An 18,389-nucleotide genomic window follows, 5' to 3' on the forward strand; every position below is an offset into this window, starting at 1 on the left:
AACCCCATGATAGAGTTGCCTGAGGGTTCCCATAAGTCAGAAACAACTTGAAGAGACACAGCAGCCACATAAATATGTACAGAAGCTGACATGAGGGTTGGTTTTTTTGTTTTTTCAGAAGTGATGAGAATTTTGAGGAAAGTGGAAGCTGCATGAGGCAAAATTAGCCTCAGAATCCTGTTGCTGCGTTAAAGAAATGCAAATTGTCTCTGAATTATTCCCTGATTACAGAATTTGCAGCATAATTGTGTCTTCTGACCACATCTTTCTTGCTGATAGGAGGCATTGTCTCCTTTCCTAGTATATTCTTGCTTGCTGCTATTTTTAAGTCCTTGCATTTCAGCCTATACAGTACATACGTACTGGCGGAGTATCCTCTTCAGATATGGTACATGTCTTGTCAAGCACAATTTGTAAGCTATGTTCTTCATTTTTTTCTATACCTTCTTTTCAGTCTTTAGAAGCTCTGTGGGAGAGCATATGAATCCAAAGAAGCCATCAATGGTGACTGCATTGTATTTTTATTGCATTGTTCAGTTATGAGGAAAACAGCAAAGATTTTGACTTACCAAAATGTGCCTGTAGTTAATTTTTGTCCTCACTAGATGTCAGTGCAGATACAGCAATTCACTTTATACAGGCTTCCTTGGAAATATCAAAGGGAAATGAATTGGAATAATCTGGCTTCATGTTTTGTCTAGATAGCAGTTTGAAGAACTGTGAAACATTGCTATGGATCCAGATTGTAACATGATAATGTAATTCTGACTGAAGCACATACAAACTACTGATCTTTGTTGCAATGCACAAGCACTTGTACAAACAGATGAAGCATTAATTAGTTTTCATTGTGACTTATTGAAATTCCATTGGTAGCTTTTGCAGGAGCAAAAGTATTAACAGGAGGAGCATTTCCCCCTTTTCAAGCTGCTGTTTACATTGGGAAGGAAGCTTTTAACATGCATTTTATTTTAATATTGTAATAATTTAAATCTATTTTAATATATCATTTTTGTATGTTTTTAATTGTATTGTTTTTTTTAATATTGTAAGCTGCTCTGAATCCCAGCATGGGATATAAATAAATATCATCATCATTATCTTCAGTCTTCTACTGGTGCCAGTAGGAACTCTCCTCCCAATGAAAGTAACAACTTCTGAGAAGTGATTTGTGTAGAAAAACAGCAGAGTAGAGGAAGGGTTTAATGACTCTATGATCCTAAATAATTATCAGGACCTACACACTCGATGGTATTCATTTTGAAGAACAAGGGAGTCGAGTGTGTGCAAGTTGACTAATGGCTTAATGGAAATGATGCTATGTCATGATACCATCTTGGAAGCAATTTTGTTTGCTTTGTTAAAAGGTGATAGCCTCCACTTGCCATAACATAATCCATTGTAGCTTGAGTCCTGGGAACCTTTGTTCTTGTCACTAAAATTCCTGTTGCATCAGAAAGAAGAAACCTAGACTATTCCTATTGTACCTCGCTCTTTCCAGGCTGGTTAGGACTGAGAGAACTGGAGGTCAGCTTTAGCTAGTGGTCCATGAGTTCCCCATCTTTGCTTACAGGATTCTTCTGGTATAGGTGAGGAGATTAATTTGACCAGTTCCCCTTTCTCTGGCTTGCCCACTGTGCCCCGTGAAAATCCTCTCTGGATTTTCTGTGGATTGCTAGTGAATCCTCAGGATGAGTTTGGGAACAGTAGAAAGAAGAATATAGCAAACGTGAATCCTCCTTTTTAGGTCTCATTTAAATATTTAATGTCATTTTTCCTTCTCACAGAAGGAGCAAAGTAGATTTAACCCACCTTTTATCCCTTTCCCCCTTTAAAACTACTAAATATGTTCATGTAATGTAAACAATTAAATATGTTCATCCCATGCCATTGTTCTGATTTTTTAGATTAGAAGTTACTCTGTTTTCTGTTATATTAGCATTGAAACTCTGTTGTCTGGTACAGATGACCACGTTTTTGCAAAACCTTTTTTACAGCCTTTAAAAAGTTTGTAGGCATTAGAATGACCAAATGCCTCCCAGCTCAGATGCTGTTCCATAAAATTCTTTGCTCTGACTCTATCTTAATTGCAGATTTCTGATTATGGGTGTTAAGTTGCATTCATGCTGAGGAAATGCTCCTGCTGAAATTAATGGCAGCTTTGCCTGTGCAGTTGCATGCTACATTTTAAAAGATATATTTTAAATTAATCCATATATCTGAAAATCAAAACCTTGTTCTCTGGAACATCTTTTTTATCAGTTACAGGTTTATAATGGGATATACCTGTGGAACATAAAGTAGCATTGTCTTCACCAATACAGTGAAAAATTATTTTCTTCTATGTTAACAATGTGCAATATTTATGTAGCTAAGTTAGCAAGCAATTTGTTGAAGAGAAGTAATAAATAATGGAAAGAGTACTGACTTTTATAAAATCTATAATGGACTGGTAATACCCCCTGTGTTACCACCCTGAAAAGAATGGCATCATTAATTGCATATCATTGTAACTTTACTATGCCAATAGTAGTTCATGTGGGCTGAGTTGCATGCAACGTCTGCCTTTTAAAATTGGCATCCATTATGAAACCATGTTGATGGTTGAATTACTTTGACATCACCTGTATTTTTTCAGTATACCTTTCTCAATTGTAGGATGTATGTAATGTACTCCCTCCTTTTATTAATTGGTTGCACATTATTTGATGAATTTTTTTGATGGTTGAAAATAGTATAACTTAAAACAGACACACATGCTCTCTAACATAGATCTGACTAGGAAATCTCATCAGTGTGGGTGTTTCTATGCCTTCTAACTTTTTAAAGTAGTCAGTGAGAAGACATCAAAGCACTGATGTGTGAATAACAGAGGATGTGTATGTGAGACCATCTCTGCTACAGTTCCAAGACTTTGAAACCTGGACAGCTGAAATGTGGCATGCATACTATGAGGGCCTTAACATGTACCTCTTAATATTTTTAAATGAATGAAATTATTTTAATTAATTTATGTTAGGCATCTTTGACACAATTCCAAGACTGTGAAACCTACTGTAGGTCAAAAACACACTATAGTATATAGTGTATAGTACCTTATATTTCTCCCTCCTGAAATTAATTTTGTTAGTTTTGGCCCAGCCTTCTAATCTGTTAAGGGCATTTTGAATGTTGATCTTGTCCTTTGGGGCGTTAGCTACTTCTCCTAACTTGGTGTCATTTGCAAATTTGTTAAGCATGCAATTTATTCCTTCGTGTTAGTCATTGATAAAGATGTTGAATAGCACTGGGCCTGGACAGAACCCCATTGGTCAGTTCTCTCCAAGATGAAGAGCCATTGCTGAGCACCCTTTGAGTTTGAATAGTCAACCAATTACTAATCCACCTAACTAACTTGTTTGCAAGAATATCATGGAGGACCTTGTCAAAACCGTGAATGAAATCAAGGCATGCTACATCAACAGCATTCCCTTCATTTACCAAGCTGGTAATTTTATCAAAAAAGAGATAAGATTAGTCTGACATTACTTGTTTTTGAGAAACCCATGTTGTGGTTTTGTGATTATGGCATTTATATTTAAATGCTTACAAGCTGTCTGTTTAATGAGTTGCTCTTTAATCTTTCCTGGTATTGATGTGGGGCTAAGAATGGCTAGCTCCAGAGCAAGTGAGTCCAGAGCAAAAATATACAGGACAGAGAGCAAACAGAATACTAAGAGCTAGATCTGAGAACTAACTGTGGAGATGGAAAGAGACCTCTCCGCTTTATTAGAGTTTGTCCTTAGATAATGGTTGAAATCCATTAATTGCAATAAGCTTCATGTTAACTTCTTATAGCCACTTGTCATGGAGTGAGATAGAAAGGAGAACCTATATGTTGCAGTGGTGATGAGGCTGAATTGCTCCATACACATTGCTACTTCCTTATGGAGAACACCTCATGAGAAGACAGAACATATACTTTCAGCTTCTACAGTCCAAGACTTCACTCATATCAAATGGTGGCAATGTGTTCAACAGTTCCACAGCATTGCTTTCTGCATAAACATGAAAATGACTATTCTGATTTATAACACAAGTGAACAGAAATGTTAAAATATATTAAAATTGCTTAATGTTAGGAGTCATTCATGCAAATAGATAGATAGATAGATAGATAGATAGATAGATAGATAGATAGCTCTGTGAAGAAGAATAAATGTCAAAAGCATGCCATTCTTCCAGAGATTTGGAGGGTACTGGTTGGGTCAAGATATAGGCATGTTTTAATTGGCACTATAATACTTCTTGATTCTTCCAACCCCACCCCTCGCCAGTGCTACACAGTATTGGGGACCTTGGCATATGGGGTGGATCTATTCCATTGACTGCAACAGTATGGTGCATTGAGGTTCTTAAGCGGGGTGTCTAAGTAGACTTTATAATACAGTATAACAGTGCAATATAGATAAGATACCAAAGCTAAGCAAAACGGAGGCTGGACTTGATCGAGGGGGGGCACAGTATAGTTTAATATAAAATTAATCAGTGTCTTTTCACTTCTATAAGAATTTCAGATATGTCAAAATAACTTCCTCACAACCGGTTTTGGCATTAATTGCCTTGTCACTCATACACAGATGCTATTGCATTTTTCTTCCGTGTTCACTATTTTACATTAAGTAGCCCGATCGAAGATACAGAGAATCAAGCCAAATCTCACTTATTCAGCAAGCTTTCGGCAATAAAATTATGAATTTGTGATGTGGAGGCTTCAATATACTGTTTCCATGAGCAGAACAGAGGTCATGCAATACTCCTGCTGAAGGAAGTGAGAGGATTTTTTTTATCATTCCTCCTATTTCCTTGATCCTTAAAAGTGTGTTTTGGAGAGGATCCTGCAGAGCAGTATCAGAGACGGCACAGTAGGGGAAGACAGAATTACACCACCACCCTTTTTCTAGCAGGAGACTTCACTACATTTGTGCAAGGGCAACTTTGGCTCTAACCCATAGGATTTGTAATTATGCAGTGCTGTTCTGTAGTTTAGTCATCGTCTTTATAATCATTTCCACCTTGGGATTTAATATACACAATGATGAATATTTGATGATTCCTACCCTTCATGTTCGTGTACATGTGTATTTCTTTTGTCAAGTTTTTGTTTTCTGGCCTTACAGTGTGCAGCAGTAAGATTTGGAGTTTCTAAATGAGGAATGAGCAGAAAGTCAAGAGCTTAGATTATTCAAGCGACCGTATTACAAACACAGTGAGAAGTATAGATATACAGTATGGCTGTGAAACCTGGACAGTGAAGAAAGCTGCCAGGAAGAAAATAAATTTGCTTGAAATGTGATGGTGGAGGAGATATGGGTATCTTGAATGATTAAAAAAAAGAAATAAATGGGCCCTAGATCAAATCGAACATGAACTCCAAAAGCCAAGATGACTAAACTGAGATTGTTTCACTTGGGATATATGAGACAGTGGTCAAAACACACTGCAAAAATAAACCAGTTTGAGATCACTTTAACGGGTTTGGCTCAGTGCTAGGGAATCCTGGAAACTGTAGTGTATTATGGCATCAACATCCTCTGACAGAGATGGCTAAATGTTTCACAGAATTACAGTTCCCAGACTTCCCTAGCATTGAGCTAGGGCAGTTAAAGCAGTCTCAAACTGGATTATTTCTGCAGTGTGTTTTGGACCATCGTGATTCATTGGAAAACACAATAATAATAAAGTGCGAAGCAGTAGGAAAAGAGGAAGATTGCATTATAGGTGTATTGTCTCAAGCAAGCAAACCATGACTTTGAGCTTGCAAGACCCGAGCCGGGCCATTTATAACTGGGGAACTTGTTAATTCATGTTGTTTAGGTAACTTGGTGAGTACTTATGAAAGTGATACTGCACATATGTTTTCCAAGTTTGTATCAAGTTGCTTTAAGTACACCCTCAGAAATATAAAATATGATTCAAATAAAGACGATTGTACGGTACACATATAATCTGCTGTAGTTCCCTATTGAAAGTATAGTAAAGCACATCTAATGTTGTTGGGGCTAAGTCCAGTTGGACTCATAGTTGGATTTAGGTCCTGGAGTATAATGTGTGGAAAAAAAACCCCTATATGTGAGTTTAAAATGAAGCTTAAAAGAGGTACAATGGTCCCTCCACATTTTCTGGGGTTAGGGATGAAGGACTTGTGGGAATGTGAAAAACATGCAAATAAAAAACTACTATTCTTTTTATGAGAGAACACCTCTCTAGGAATCTCCAGGTCCTCCAGTGTAACTTATGGTCAACATCTGCCAGAAGAATCATGCTGGAGGACCTACAAATGCCTAGAGAAGTGTTTTCTCTAGGAACCTTTAGGTTCTCCAGCTCAATTCTATAGTCAACTTCTGCCAGAGTTGCACTGGAGGAATTAGAGATTCCTAGACAGAACACATTAATCAAAACCACAAATAGTCAAAGTCGCAAATGTGGAGGGCCGTCTGTTTAGCACAACTTACCTGGGGCAAACTGACACTGGTTTTATTGTTCTTTGAAATTCAGAATTACCAAGTTTTATTTTAAGAATAAATTCTCTGGATGAGGGAAGACATGGAACCATTGTAATCCAGGAGATCTGTAATCAAGAAGAAAAAGCATTAAAAAGGGGACCAGTCTCTTGTGCAAATGCTGGTCATCTGTCAGACTGCATCTCAATGTTTCATAGGCATTTTTTTTAAAGTTCCTTTCATATTACTTGCTAATTTCTTCTTGACAGTGCAAGTGTTTGGAACTTAACCTTATTATGATTATGGGTGTGATTATTGTAGTGTTTTATATCTGTATATTCCACTTTTAAAATTATAACCAGGATTTAGAGTTGCTTACAAAGGTTAAAACATACAGATTAAAAGCATGTGAGCAAAATCATATTAAAAGTTTTTGTTCAAACATATTACAGTAAAACTATTGATGACCTCCCGTATTCATAGGACCAGTACCCACAGTTTCACTTACTCATGCCCCTCCCCATGTTCTTTCTAGGCATTTTTAGATCTGCCAGTGTGATTTTGTGGTCACACGGTTTTACAAGTCATGATAGCCTGGACCCGAGCCATATAGAGTCAGCCCTCCATATCCCCAGATTTTTGGGGATCTATAGCACTGAAAAATGGACTTTTATGTCAGGGGAGAAATATCATGCATACTTCTCTTTCCCGTTTGTTATTTACAATGCTATGTGCACTTCTTATTGTGAATTCATTGGAACGTTATCATGCTAAGTCAAATGGTTATTTTGCAACTTATTTTTTTACATCAGAACTAATATAGTTTACATTTGGAAAAGGTGATTCTCTTAATAAACTGTTCTAAAATGCAAAGCTGGATTTGCATGCTTGTATAAGTACAAAAGACACCTGGAAAATCAATAGTTATCTGACCGCAGCCAATTATTTGTGACATTTGAGAGCAACAGCACCAATTATTTTATAGTATAGGTACAGAAAATCAAACCGATGGGTTTTTAAAGGCCATTTCATTCGTTTTTTTTATGGAAACACTTGATCTTTTAACTTGAGATCAACACGGCAATGTTTTTTGTTGTGTTTTGACCTTTTGATGGGCATTCTAATTTTTGTGTTAAATTTCCAGTCACTCATAACTTAAGTATAATGTCACTGAAATATGATCCAGTGAAAATGAACAGATTTATTTCTAGGAGAAAATGTTAGGTGACGACAGTTTCAGCTACAAGGAAATATGTTGTAATTTCTGACCCCCTGCACAAAGATTTGTACCGGAGGGTGATTTTGCACAAGGCAAAGCAAAAGACTTGATTTCACTGTCACCACCCTCTGATGTAAGCCTGCTTGTCATGGCTCTTTTATTCTAAAACTTCTCTCAGACCTCAGGAGCAGCATGGAAAAAGGATGTCGCAGAGACTGAATATCATGAATTGGCAAAAAGATCAAGTTCCCCTGTGCTATCCCAAACCAGTATTGGGTGCAGCCCAGTGTTAGTGTAAGCATTTGGCAAGCTCTTCAGACATGGCAACTTTGGGGATGTTTCTCTTCCATCTTTCTTTTATTGAATGAAATACCAATGTCCTTTAGAGTTAATATTCCCATGACAAATATTATTTTGTAGTCAGATGAGGAAAAAAAAACTGGCTTATTTTAAAGCCTGGTTATTCAGTCTTTAGTATGTTGCTGGCCCTCTTAAGTATTATTGCTTCATATTCAGTCGGTGTGTATATAAGATATAGGCGGGATACAGACGGGCAGGAGAAGACGTCTTGGAGGTGTATTCTGCTGAATACGGAGCCTCCAGACCGCCCGCCCCGGGGGCGTGCTTCAGGTGTTAGGGCTTCCACATGGGGGGCAGTGAAGACTCCTCACCTGGGGCCGTTTCAGACCCGCAGTTTCCAAACCGCCGCCTCGGAGGACGCTGCAAAGAGAGAGGCAGCTTCCGCATGGGCGGCCAAAAATGGGGCTTTTTTTTTCCTTTGCCGGCTGGCGGATACGCAGCTGCGCAGCTGCAGCGCTAAGCAGCGGCGGCAGAAAGCCTATGGGCACATTTAAAGTGCCCAAGCCCCTTTAAAACTTTTCCCCCCGCTCTGCCCAAGAACAATGGTGGTCTCCTGCCAGCTGGTGATCAGCTGGTGTTGGCATCCTTGTCCGCTTGCACTTTGCCAGTGTCAGCAGCATCATAGATGCCTCCTCTCCTTTGGTCCCCGCGCTCCTGCTGAATCTGCAATGCGCAGCCACAGCTGTCTCCGCTGCCACCGCTGTCCCCCTGCCATCCCCCATCACCTCCCTTGTACATATGTAAATATTTACAGTTTTAGCGTTTTTTATTGTTAGGTGAAAATGGCACAGGAATGTGTGTAGGGGTTCACTTTAAAGTCCAAACTTTCCAAGCAGCGCATGCGTACATGTTGCTCTAGGGTTAGGGTTAGGGTTAGGGTTACGAGTCTTAAAATGCGCTGCAGCTGTGCCGCAGCTTCCACACCTGCATGGCAGCTGACGCTGTAATTAAAGCCTGACTGCAAACTGCGCATGTTCCAGGACCCCGACTCATTATGCGACGCAGCAGACATGGAGCTTTTAAATGGGCAACTTAAATTAGCGGCGTAGCAATTCTGACATACTGGTGCAGCAGCTTACAGACGGAGATGCGCAGCTGCGCATCAAACAGAAAAGAAGCGGAAAAAAGCAGCACCTTTTTAATGCCGCTTCTTCCCGCTTGGGCCGTGCGGGGGGCGTGTTCATGGCGGCATTCAGGTAAGGCCCGTCTGAAGGCTCTACCTTCATGACGTCATGAATACACCCCTTTTGCCCGTCTGTAACCCGCCATTCTCTTCCTTCTTGCTAAACAAAATACTGTGTCTTAACTACTTTGCTTTACCCCTGGTTTTCAGTAGATCCTATGTTTAGCAGACTTAGGCTGCTATCCTGTATACCCTTAATTGGAAATACGTTTCACTGAATTTTGTAACACCTATTTCTGATAAATGTATATAAAATTGTGCTGTCAGGCCCATGTGAAGTCAGTGGAATCTAATGGTGTGCAAAAATGTCTAGCAGGACTATGGCTGTCCTAATAGATAACAGTGTCCCAAAATATATGAAGCCTTTTATTTGGTGTTTGGTTTGTATTGGTGGGTTGTGTGGTTTGGAGAAGCCTAATTCAGTTCTTTGTTCAGTAATGTTTCTAATATGCTTATTTTCTATGTCAGTCTTGTAAACTTTATTTGCTGGGGACTGAAACTTGTAGAATTTTCTGAAAACAAAGCAGTGAGTGTTTATAATAGCAACCCCAGTTAAGTGTTCAGCTAAGAACATTCTTATGTGTTTTGCTAATTTCTCTCTGCAATTTGATCATTTTTAAATCAGTTTGTATTAGCTGTAAATTGCCAATAGTCATAAGGCCAAACCAGCCAAATTTATAGGTAGTTTAATGTTTTATAGCACGTTAGAAACTACTTTGGGGCATGGCTTTTTATATTTTTAGTGAATATTTTCAAGCCGCGGATAATTGAATCCATGGATAAGAAATCCATGGAGATGGAGGGCTAACTGTATAAAACATCAGAATGCTGTATTTCATTTTTTATCCCAACATGCAACCTATGGTATTTCTTGCTATAGATCAGATGTTAATGAGCTCAAGGATTGTTGAAGGAAGAAGGAGAGATTAGTGGCAGGGTAGATCATTCTTATCTACAAATTCCTCAGTGCCAAAAGCTGCAATATATTTAACTTGTAAATAATGTGTTTATTAGCAAACTGCTAGATATCTTTTCCAACAAAGGAGTGGCTTCAATCACAATTAAAATTATGTGTTGGGACGATTATTGATTTAAACTGTAGTAGTAGTACTTTTTTCCCCTGTGGTGAAAATTAGAACCCTTTCCCCTTGTTTTTCTCTTGTTGTGATGTCACTCTTAGTTAAAACAAAGGAAGCACTTAAAAATATTGAATAACAGAATTCTCATGCAGAAATTTTTCAGTGATTTTTATGTTGTTTGTTTTTACAGGAACAGACCTTGGCTCTGAGAAAAGAAGGCATTGGCGTTGTGTTAGACTCTGAGCTTCCGCACCTAATAGGAATTGATGATGATCTTCTTAGCACGGGTATCATCTTGTATCACTTGAAGGTAATTCAATACTTATCTATTTTCTAGTTCCTAAATGGACAATTTTAATTGCACTGTTAATTTGCTGTTGAAATAAGTGATGCACCCACCATTTCTCTGTACATAATGGGACACCAGCTGTTAGATCACCTTAATTTGTTTCGTATAAAAGTATCAGTCATCTATTGCTTATTTCTGTCCTGAGGGTCAGTGATAAATGAATGACATTCTTGTTGAGCGTAGTGACTTTTCATTACTTTTGCTGTAAGCTTGAATAGGTTAAAAACCTTGAAAGTGCTTTCCCCCCAGTAAGCATATAACTACAAGGCAGTAACAACAGAAATTTACAACAATCTGAAATTTCTTTAATTAATTATTTTAAAAACCAGTTCATTCAAGTATTCAAACTTACAGCAATGAATATTGCTAATAGCATGTAATGCAGTTATTGTACAGTAATAAAAGCCAGGTTAATATTTTTTTTTCTCTATAGGAGGGTAAAACACATGTTGGTAGAGAAGACGCCGCAACAGAACAGGATATTGGTAAAAAATGTGTCTTTCCTTAAGAATCTAATGGAGAGTTCTCCCACCAATTGAGAGATATTTCTTACTCTGTTTTTATGCAATGCTCTTAGAAGTCTCAGAGTCATAAACTTAAAAGGACCTTAGTAAGTCTAGCTGTTCTCTTTTCCTGTGAAACAAGTGTATGATATAAAGCACAGTATGCCACTGCTGAATGCTTAGTTAATAAATAATTCAAGATGGCCTGGACATGTTCAGCTTTTAAAATGGTTGTGCTATTGGAATCAAACCATGGTGTGCATTCTCCTTCCCCTTTCCTGTCCTTTGTTTTGATAATTTCTCTGATACCTATAATTGTGCTTAGTACTGTATTATGCTTATACAGTAGCCCCTCTGTTTTCACGAGGGATCTGTTCCCCTCCCCCCTGCGAAAATGTAAAATTGACGATATTCAAGCCCCATGGGCATGTGCCCCATTTTGTCCCCCTCTGTTTGCCACCCACAAATGGGCAAGGGACGTGGATTTGAAGTCCGCAAAAACATAGGGGTGACTGTACTTACAATGACTATGATGCATACCAACCAAGGCTTTTTATTTCTTACAATTCAAAATCCTCCATTGGCTAGCCCATTGTCTTAATAGTAATAAGAGGTATGGCTGCATTGGCCTCAAGAGTGACTTAGGTAATAAAAACAGTTATTTCATAATGGAGAATATGTATAGTATAGAATATAAGAAGAGACTGAAATTTTTTTTGTGTAAATTTACAGCGCTTTATAAATAAAGGTTAATAATAATAATAATTGTACAAGCTTTTCTCTGTAATAGAGCAAAACTTGTTTAATCCATTTTAAAGGTACATTTTCTGAGACCGTATGTACCTCAGTGTCTTCTGTTATTTTATTTGCTTCATTTGTAAATTATTATTAAGTTAACAGAAAAAATGTGTGCATTTTAGTATTTTACTATTCTAATCTATTCTGTACTGATAGGCTTGACAAATGAGGATGCTTATGTAGTTTACTCTTGTACATCTTTTCTTTCTTTTCAGACATTCATATTTATACACACAACAGTGCAAGATGATATTAAATCTCAAAGCTTTCCTTGCATTGAATGGAATAAGAGTCAATAGATTTAAATTCTAGGATAAGAGTGATATGATAGGCACAAGTGCTAGTCTTACTGATTATTGAAGAAGAAAAATCTGTTTGTGTGTTATAGTACTTCATGGCCTCGACTTGGAAAGTGAGCATTGCATCTTTGAACACTTGAATGGAACAGTTAATTTAATACCACTCAGTGGAGCACAGTGTTCTGTAAATGGAATTCAGATTGCAGAAGCGACACAACTCAACCAAGGTATTTGGCTAGAAAGAAAGAAAAATCTACCCTTTACATTTACATTGAAAAGTCATAACGTCCTGTTTTTTCTCTTCTCTACATAATAGTTATGAAACATCTTGTGAACTATTTTCTTTTTGTTCAAGAGAAGGTATTCATTAGTTGGCCTGATATCTTTGGCCCACATCTTCCATTGTCTCCAGCTAACCTAGACATTACATAGAAAAATTTCAGTCCAGTTTCTAGAATTCTAGGGGTGTCTGCTCCAGTCTTAGTTTAGCTGTGTAGATGATGTCTTAATGAGAAAGATTGTGTGTGTGTGTGTGTGTGTGTGTGTGTGTGTGTGTGTGTGTGTAGAAAGAGGTGATCACTCTCAGTTGTGATCTCCCCAGAGTTCAATGTGGCCAGTGCACCATTCTAGAAAGTGAATGGAAACTGAGTGAAGATACGGGGTAAAATGGCTGCTAGCCTAGGCTCACTTTAGACAAGACCATTTAATTCAACATGATATTTGTGCTAAATCTGACATTGTGATAGCATCCAACTTTTCATTTTCACTGCTATCTTGAAGGAAGGGGATTACACTTCATTTTTCTTCTGCCATCTTCCTTTCAGTACAAAGACTGCTTGTGGCTTTTGAGAGTTAAGATGAAGTAGAGGTTAGTTGAGTTTCTGGGTTTCTCAAAGGACACACAGGCAGTTGTTCTGGGAAACGTGAGACCTTTCATTAGTTTCTTCACCAAGCCACTTTGAAAGTGCATATGCCCAGATGATCTGTGATGATCAGTAGTTTGAGTGCTGACACTTAAGAGGACAGCTGTCTATTTTTAACAGGTTTTCTCCTTGTCTTGTCTCTGAGGATAGAAAGAACACCCAGGACCTTATTATCATTCACTCTTTTCTTTAAGTCTGACTGTCTGTAGGCCTGGAATAAGAGTGAATACTGCTAGCCAATCTACCAAATTTCACCTAGTGTATATTAAATTAGGAAGGCTGAAACCACTTTTTTTCTCTCTGAAACTCTGAAAGTGAGTATTTTACATAAAGCAGGTTATAGGCAACTCAATGCCTTTTGGATTTTTGGACCTTATGTCCCCAAATCTCTAGCCATTATGCATGCTAGCTGGAAGTGATGGGAGCAATGGTACAACAAATGGCACAGACCAGGTTATCTACCACTGACATACAATTTGAGTTAACTGAGGCCAACTACCTAAAGATAGAGAAATGGCAGCTATATGAACACCAGATCACAGTTCACAAACTGAAATGTCTTAATGTTAGCTTGTAACATGCATTTTTAACACTGTTTGCTAAATAGCATTTTATCTTACAGTCTGAAAACACAGGATACCTGCTTTCAGGTATTTCTGATTAGCTCCTTTTGTGTTTAAGTATGTCAATTCATTTTTAAATTGCCACTTGCTAATTAGTGTTATGTGTTAATATTTTAAGACTCTCCAAAAGGGTTGTGAGGAGTGAATCTTGTAATTGATTAGCACGTCTTCATCCAAATTAACTGCACATATTTGTGAGTTGGCATTAACATATCTCTTAATACAACAGAATTGTGTGCAGGATTTTAATTTTACTATGTTTTTATTATTGATGAACTGTTGCTGAATGTCCGTCATGTGGGCATACAAGCTCACACATAAACGTGTACTAAACAAATGCAGAAACATGCATGCATAGTAGATTGTAAACTATTATTTGACAAAAGGGAGTGAAATATAATTTAAGAAAGCTAGTAATGAAAGTATAGTTGCTATATATACATGTTTTCAGGTCTTGTTTTTTTTTTTTTAAAGAAAAGATTGATTAGCATGCTAACTAAGCGCAGGACCAGCAGACAGTTCCTGATAACAGTGACAGAGTAAGAGAAGAAAGAGGACAAGAATTATGGATCACCAAATAAGGAGCATGGGCTGGGGGATAGGGAAAATGTCTGGGTAATTGAAAGCAGGGAGACATTGAGTTTCATTTGCGTATGATCAGCCAAGTGACAAGAAGAATGAATAGATTTTGAGAGAGACAGTGAAATAAATTCAGAGGGTATATGGAGGGATGGGAAAGACATTTCTGTTGACCATATTAGTTTGTACACATCCAGTTCAGCCTTGCTCCGGATAGGACTGGGGACCACAGTGTACCTCTGAGAATAATCCCCAAAAATACATAAATAAAAATAAATTAAGAGCACTAAAAGTCTCTCCTTGGATCCTAACTTGCCCAAACAAAATAAGAAGCACATAGAGAAACAAGGAAATGTAGGGAGCTGAGGCAAGGAAAGGAGGCAAAGTAACTCTTTCCAGGACAACCTAGGAAAGTGCTATTGACTTGTAGCTTGTCTAAAAAAGGAGCAGATGATTATGCTTAAAGTCAGCATCTCATAACAATCTCACCATTTCCACCTAAAGGCCAGCTTTCTTAAAATTCCAAAGACCCCTGCCAAAAGTCCTGGTATTGACAAGCCTGATATTGTAGTTGCGTATCCAAACTGAGAGAGTCATTGAGTTTCCCAGACAAATAGTTGAGTTCAGCATATGATAATGTAGCACCACTGAAATGGAAGTGACTTGAAGGTCCTGTGAACAAAAAGCATGCAGGATTGACTACACTCAAGGGTGGTATAAATTTGGCCCCAAACACACCAGGACAAAGAGATTAAAGCACATGGACTTTGGTTCTAGATCTACCCCCACCCCCCACCCCAAAAATGCCCTTTAGCATAAATAATGGAAGCTTGCCCCAAAGTTAATGCTACCCTAGGTTAAATTTTAAAACCACTTGAAACTAGGTTCCGAAAGCTACTTGGGAGATCAGGAAGCAACTGGCAGTTCAGATGAATACCAGACTGTGTTTTGTTGCTAATTGGAAGTGAGAGAATATGGAAGAGAATGGAAGGAGGTGGGAAGTGCACAAGTATGGGGCTGTGTGAGGTCATGGTAAAGAATTACTTTTGAAATTACCTTTATTTCTGTTTGGTTATCTGCCACATAAAAAAATCAGGTAACAATATTTACATTTTCTTTCGGGACTAGGAAAAAATGTAGTGACAAGATAGGGAGTGATCTAAAGAGCTCTGTCATTTTCTATGTTCTAACAAGGTTTTATCAAGTATTTATGTTTTTAAGGTTTTAATTTGCTAGTTGTTTATCTGGTTTAGCTTTTATTTGTTTTAATTTGGTACAGTCCTTATTGGAGGGGTTTTCGTTCCAGCTTGTTCGTTTTGCACACAAGACACTATCCAGCCTTTTGCTGACTGCTTGTTTACTCTGCGAGTGTATCATTGAATACCATCAGAAGCCTTGCAAACTGTAAAAACTCCTTGGGTTTGCAAATGAAAGAGAGGGGGGGAAAGGAAAAAGGAGATTTTTGGAGAGTCTGATGTGGGCTTGGGATCAGTCCAGGAACATCTAAATTGTTCTTACCTTTCAGAATTACATCAGAATATTGTCAAAGGATATAAGATCTTTGTGTTACACCAGTTAATTCACAAATACACTAGTGGTCCTTCCAAATGACTGTTTACTGCGTTTATCGATTTCCCCTAAGTTTTTGTTACTATCACTAGGACTCAACTGTGGGATAAGCTTGGCAGGACTAATATAGATAAGATGTTGTTACTACTAATTCAGGAATTATACATCAGTACAACTATGAGGGTAAGGATTAATACAGATAGAATGTTGGAGGAAATTAATACAACAAAAGGAGTCAGACAAGGCTGTTTGTTAGCACCCCTCCTATTTAACCTTTATATCAATAATATTGTCTCTTTAGCAAAATGTCTTTATCATTTCCATCCCTCAATAAGGAATCGTAAAACCGCTATACTGATATATTCTGATGATATTGTACTATTGTCTATGAATAAAATTGGGTTGAAGAGAATTTTAAATAAACTTTATGAATTGTGCTAAATAGAACAACTTAGAATAAACTATGCTAAATCAAAGGTGATTGTCTTTGGCAAATGATCACCTAAATTTGATTGGAAGATTGGTAATAATAAGATAGAACAGGTTTCCTCCTTTAAGTACCTGGGGGTATATTTTGAGGACAAAAATTCTTGGAAGACTCATTTACAAAATATCAAAATAACAGCAAAGCAGTCCGGATAGAAATGTTTCTATTCTAAAGGCAGCAGGTTAGTAATCCCAGCATTAAAAGTGTTGTTAGGAAAGGTAACTGCTCACATGCAATATGCCATTGAGATCTGGTGGATTAATCATAATAAATTGCATGACTTAGAGATATGTCAAAATAAGTTCTTGAGGTGCCTGTTGGCAGTACCTCCAAGGACCCCAGCCCCATTTCTCAGAATAGAGATGGGGCCAGTATTTGTAAAAACTATGGTTGAGATGGCTGCACTTTTATATTACAAGAGGGTCTTGGAAATGTCAGATGATTGTCCCCACAATCTCTGTTTAGGCAAACAATGGAATAAAGGTGACTGGGCTAAGCTAGTTCAAGACTTACTAACTTCTGGAAATCTTTGAACAAATATTTTTATTTTTTCTGAAGTAAAAAATAAGCCGAGGGACTGGATTTGTAAGTGGAATAATGAGCAGGCCTTAGCTTTAATCAAATCTTCAAATTTCTCCCACTTGTACCATTTGTTGAAATCAAATAATGTAAGAACTTAATACACTTAGAAACCCTTACATTTGCCTCTTTCAGAATGGCATTTATAGAACTACATTTTCAAATTTTGTCAACATCTGTCTTGGATGGTAGATATAGAAAAATCCCGAGAAACCTAAGGTTTTGCATCTGTGGAGTGGATGAGGTAGATGACATCTCTCACTATTTACTTTATTGCCAGCTTCATCAAAATCCTAGGAAGAGATTTTTGGGTTAGATATTGGCTTCCATGTAAGGAGGGAGCTCTTAGATGAAAATCTGCTGGTTACTATTACTCATAAAACAGCCTTATTTGCTAAAGCTGTGAAAAGTTTATGTCCTAACTATTTGTAAGATATTGCTATAAACTGTGCAAGGGATTCACTAATATATTTCTATGGATAGAAATGTAATATATGTATAGGTATATCTTTTTTTTTTAACTGGATTTTATTTGTGGTTTTTCTCTCCTGGATTGCAATGGCTTTTAGTCAAATACAATAAATGATTGACAGACTAACATTTTATTTCCTAAGAGCCCAACTAGATGTGAAGTTACAGTCCGCCCTCGGTATACGTGTCCTTGCCATACACAGACTTAAGCTTACATGGACGGCAAGTGGCAAGGGACAAAATGGCGCACATGCCAGAGGGAGCGCATCATTATTCAAATAAATGGGACTCCAGCATACAATAAATTTGCTTTACGCGGGGGATCCAGAATGGATTCCCCACATATGGCAAGAGCGGACTATACTTGTATGGAAACAGTTAATCTGCATATTTTATGTTATGTAAATAGCAACCAAGGGGAAGACCAAGGAGCTGCTAGCACATGACAGGGAGGCAAGTGGCTGGGCAGGGAGGGGCAAGTCCCTGCAAAATCCCTGAAGAATTAATGGACATCTTCTCAAACAGTTTTAGAGGGGTGATTTTTGTCTGGGTTATGACAGAAAAAGGTTAACTTCTTCTCTTTTTCTTCCAAAGCACTGCTTGGGATTTCCCTTGGCTGCTATTTACATATCAAAGTATAAATTAATTGCATTCACATAGTTTGCATCTTATCTCGTTTGGCCCCACGAGATTAACATTGAACTTGAACTCCCTTATGTGTTTCAGAGCTGACTCTAACCAGAAGGGAGTTGCCTTTTTGATTTGTTGAATAAGAAAAGCTGGAAGTACTGTGAAGTTCTACAGTTCCACAGTCTATTCTCACAAACTGTTAAGTCTCTTTAGAATTGACTTGTTTGTAGTGTAAATAAATAAATAAAGCTCAACC

General features: G+C 37.8%; 1 protein-coding gene across 9 annotated transcripts in view; it reads left to right on the forward strand.

Moving 5' to 3' along the window:
* Nucleotides 1–18,389, forward strand: part of KIF16B (kinesin family member 16B) — a 140,573-nt gene that overhangs the window by 54,035 nt on the left and 68,149 nt on the right. For all 9 annotated transcript variants that reach the window (XM_042461777.1, XM_042461785.1, XM_042461795.1 and 6 more), the window contains exons 13-15: nucleotides 10,514–10,633; nucleotides 11,106–11,157; nucleotides 12,362–12,499. In XM_042461777.1, coding sequence (XP_042317711.1) covers nucleotides 10,514–10,633; nucleotides 11,106–11,157; nucleotides 12,362–12,499 — 310 coding nt within the window. The remainder of the gene's footprint in view (nucleotides 1–10,513; nucleotides 10,634–11,105; nucleotides 11,158–12,361; nucleotides 12,500–18,389) is intronic.

Source organism: Sceloporus undulatus, chromosome 1 (assembly GCF_019175285.1).
Source record: "Sceloporus undulatus isolate JIND9_A2432 ecotype Alabama chromosome 1, SceUnd_v1.1, whole genome shotgun sequence".
Lineage (NCBI taxonomy): Eukaryota > Metazoa > Chordata > Lepidosauria > Squamata > Phrynosomatidae > Sceloporus > Sceloporus undulatus.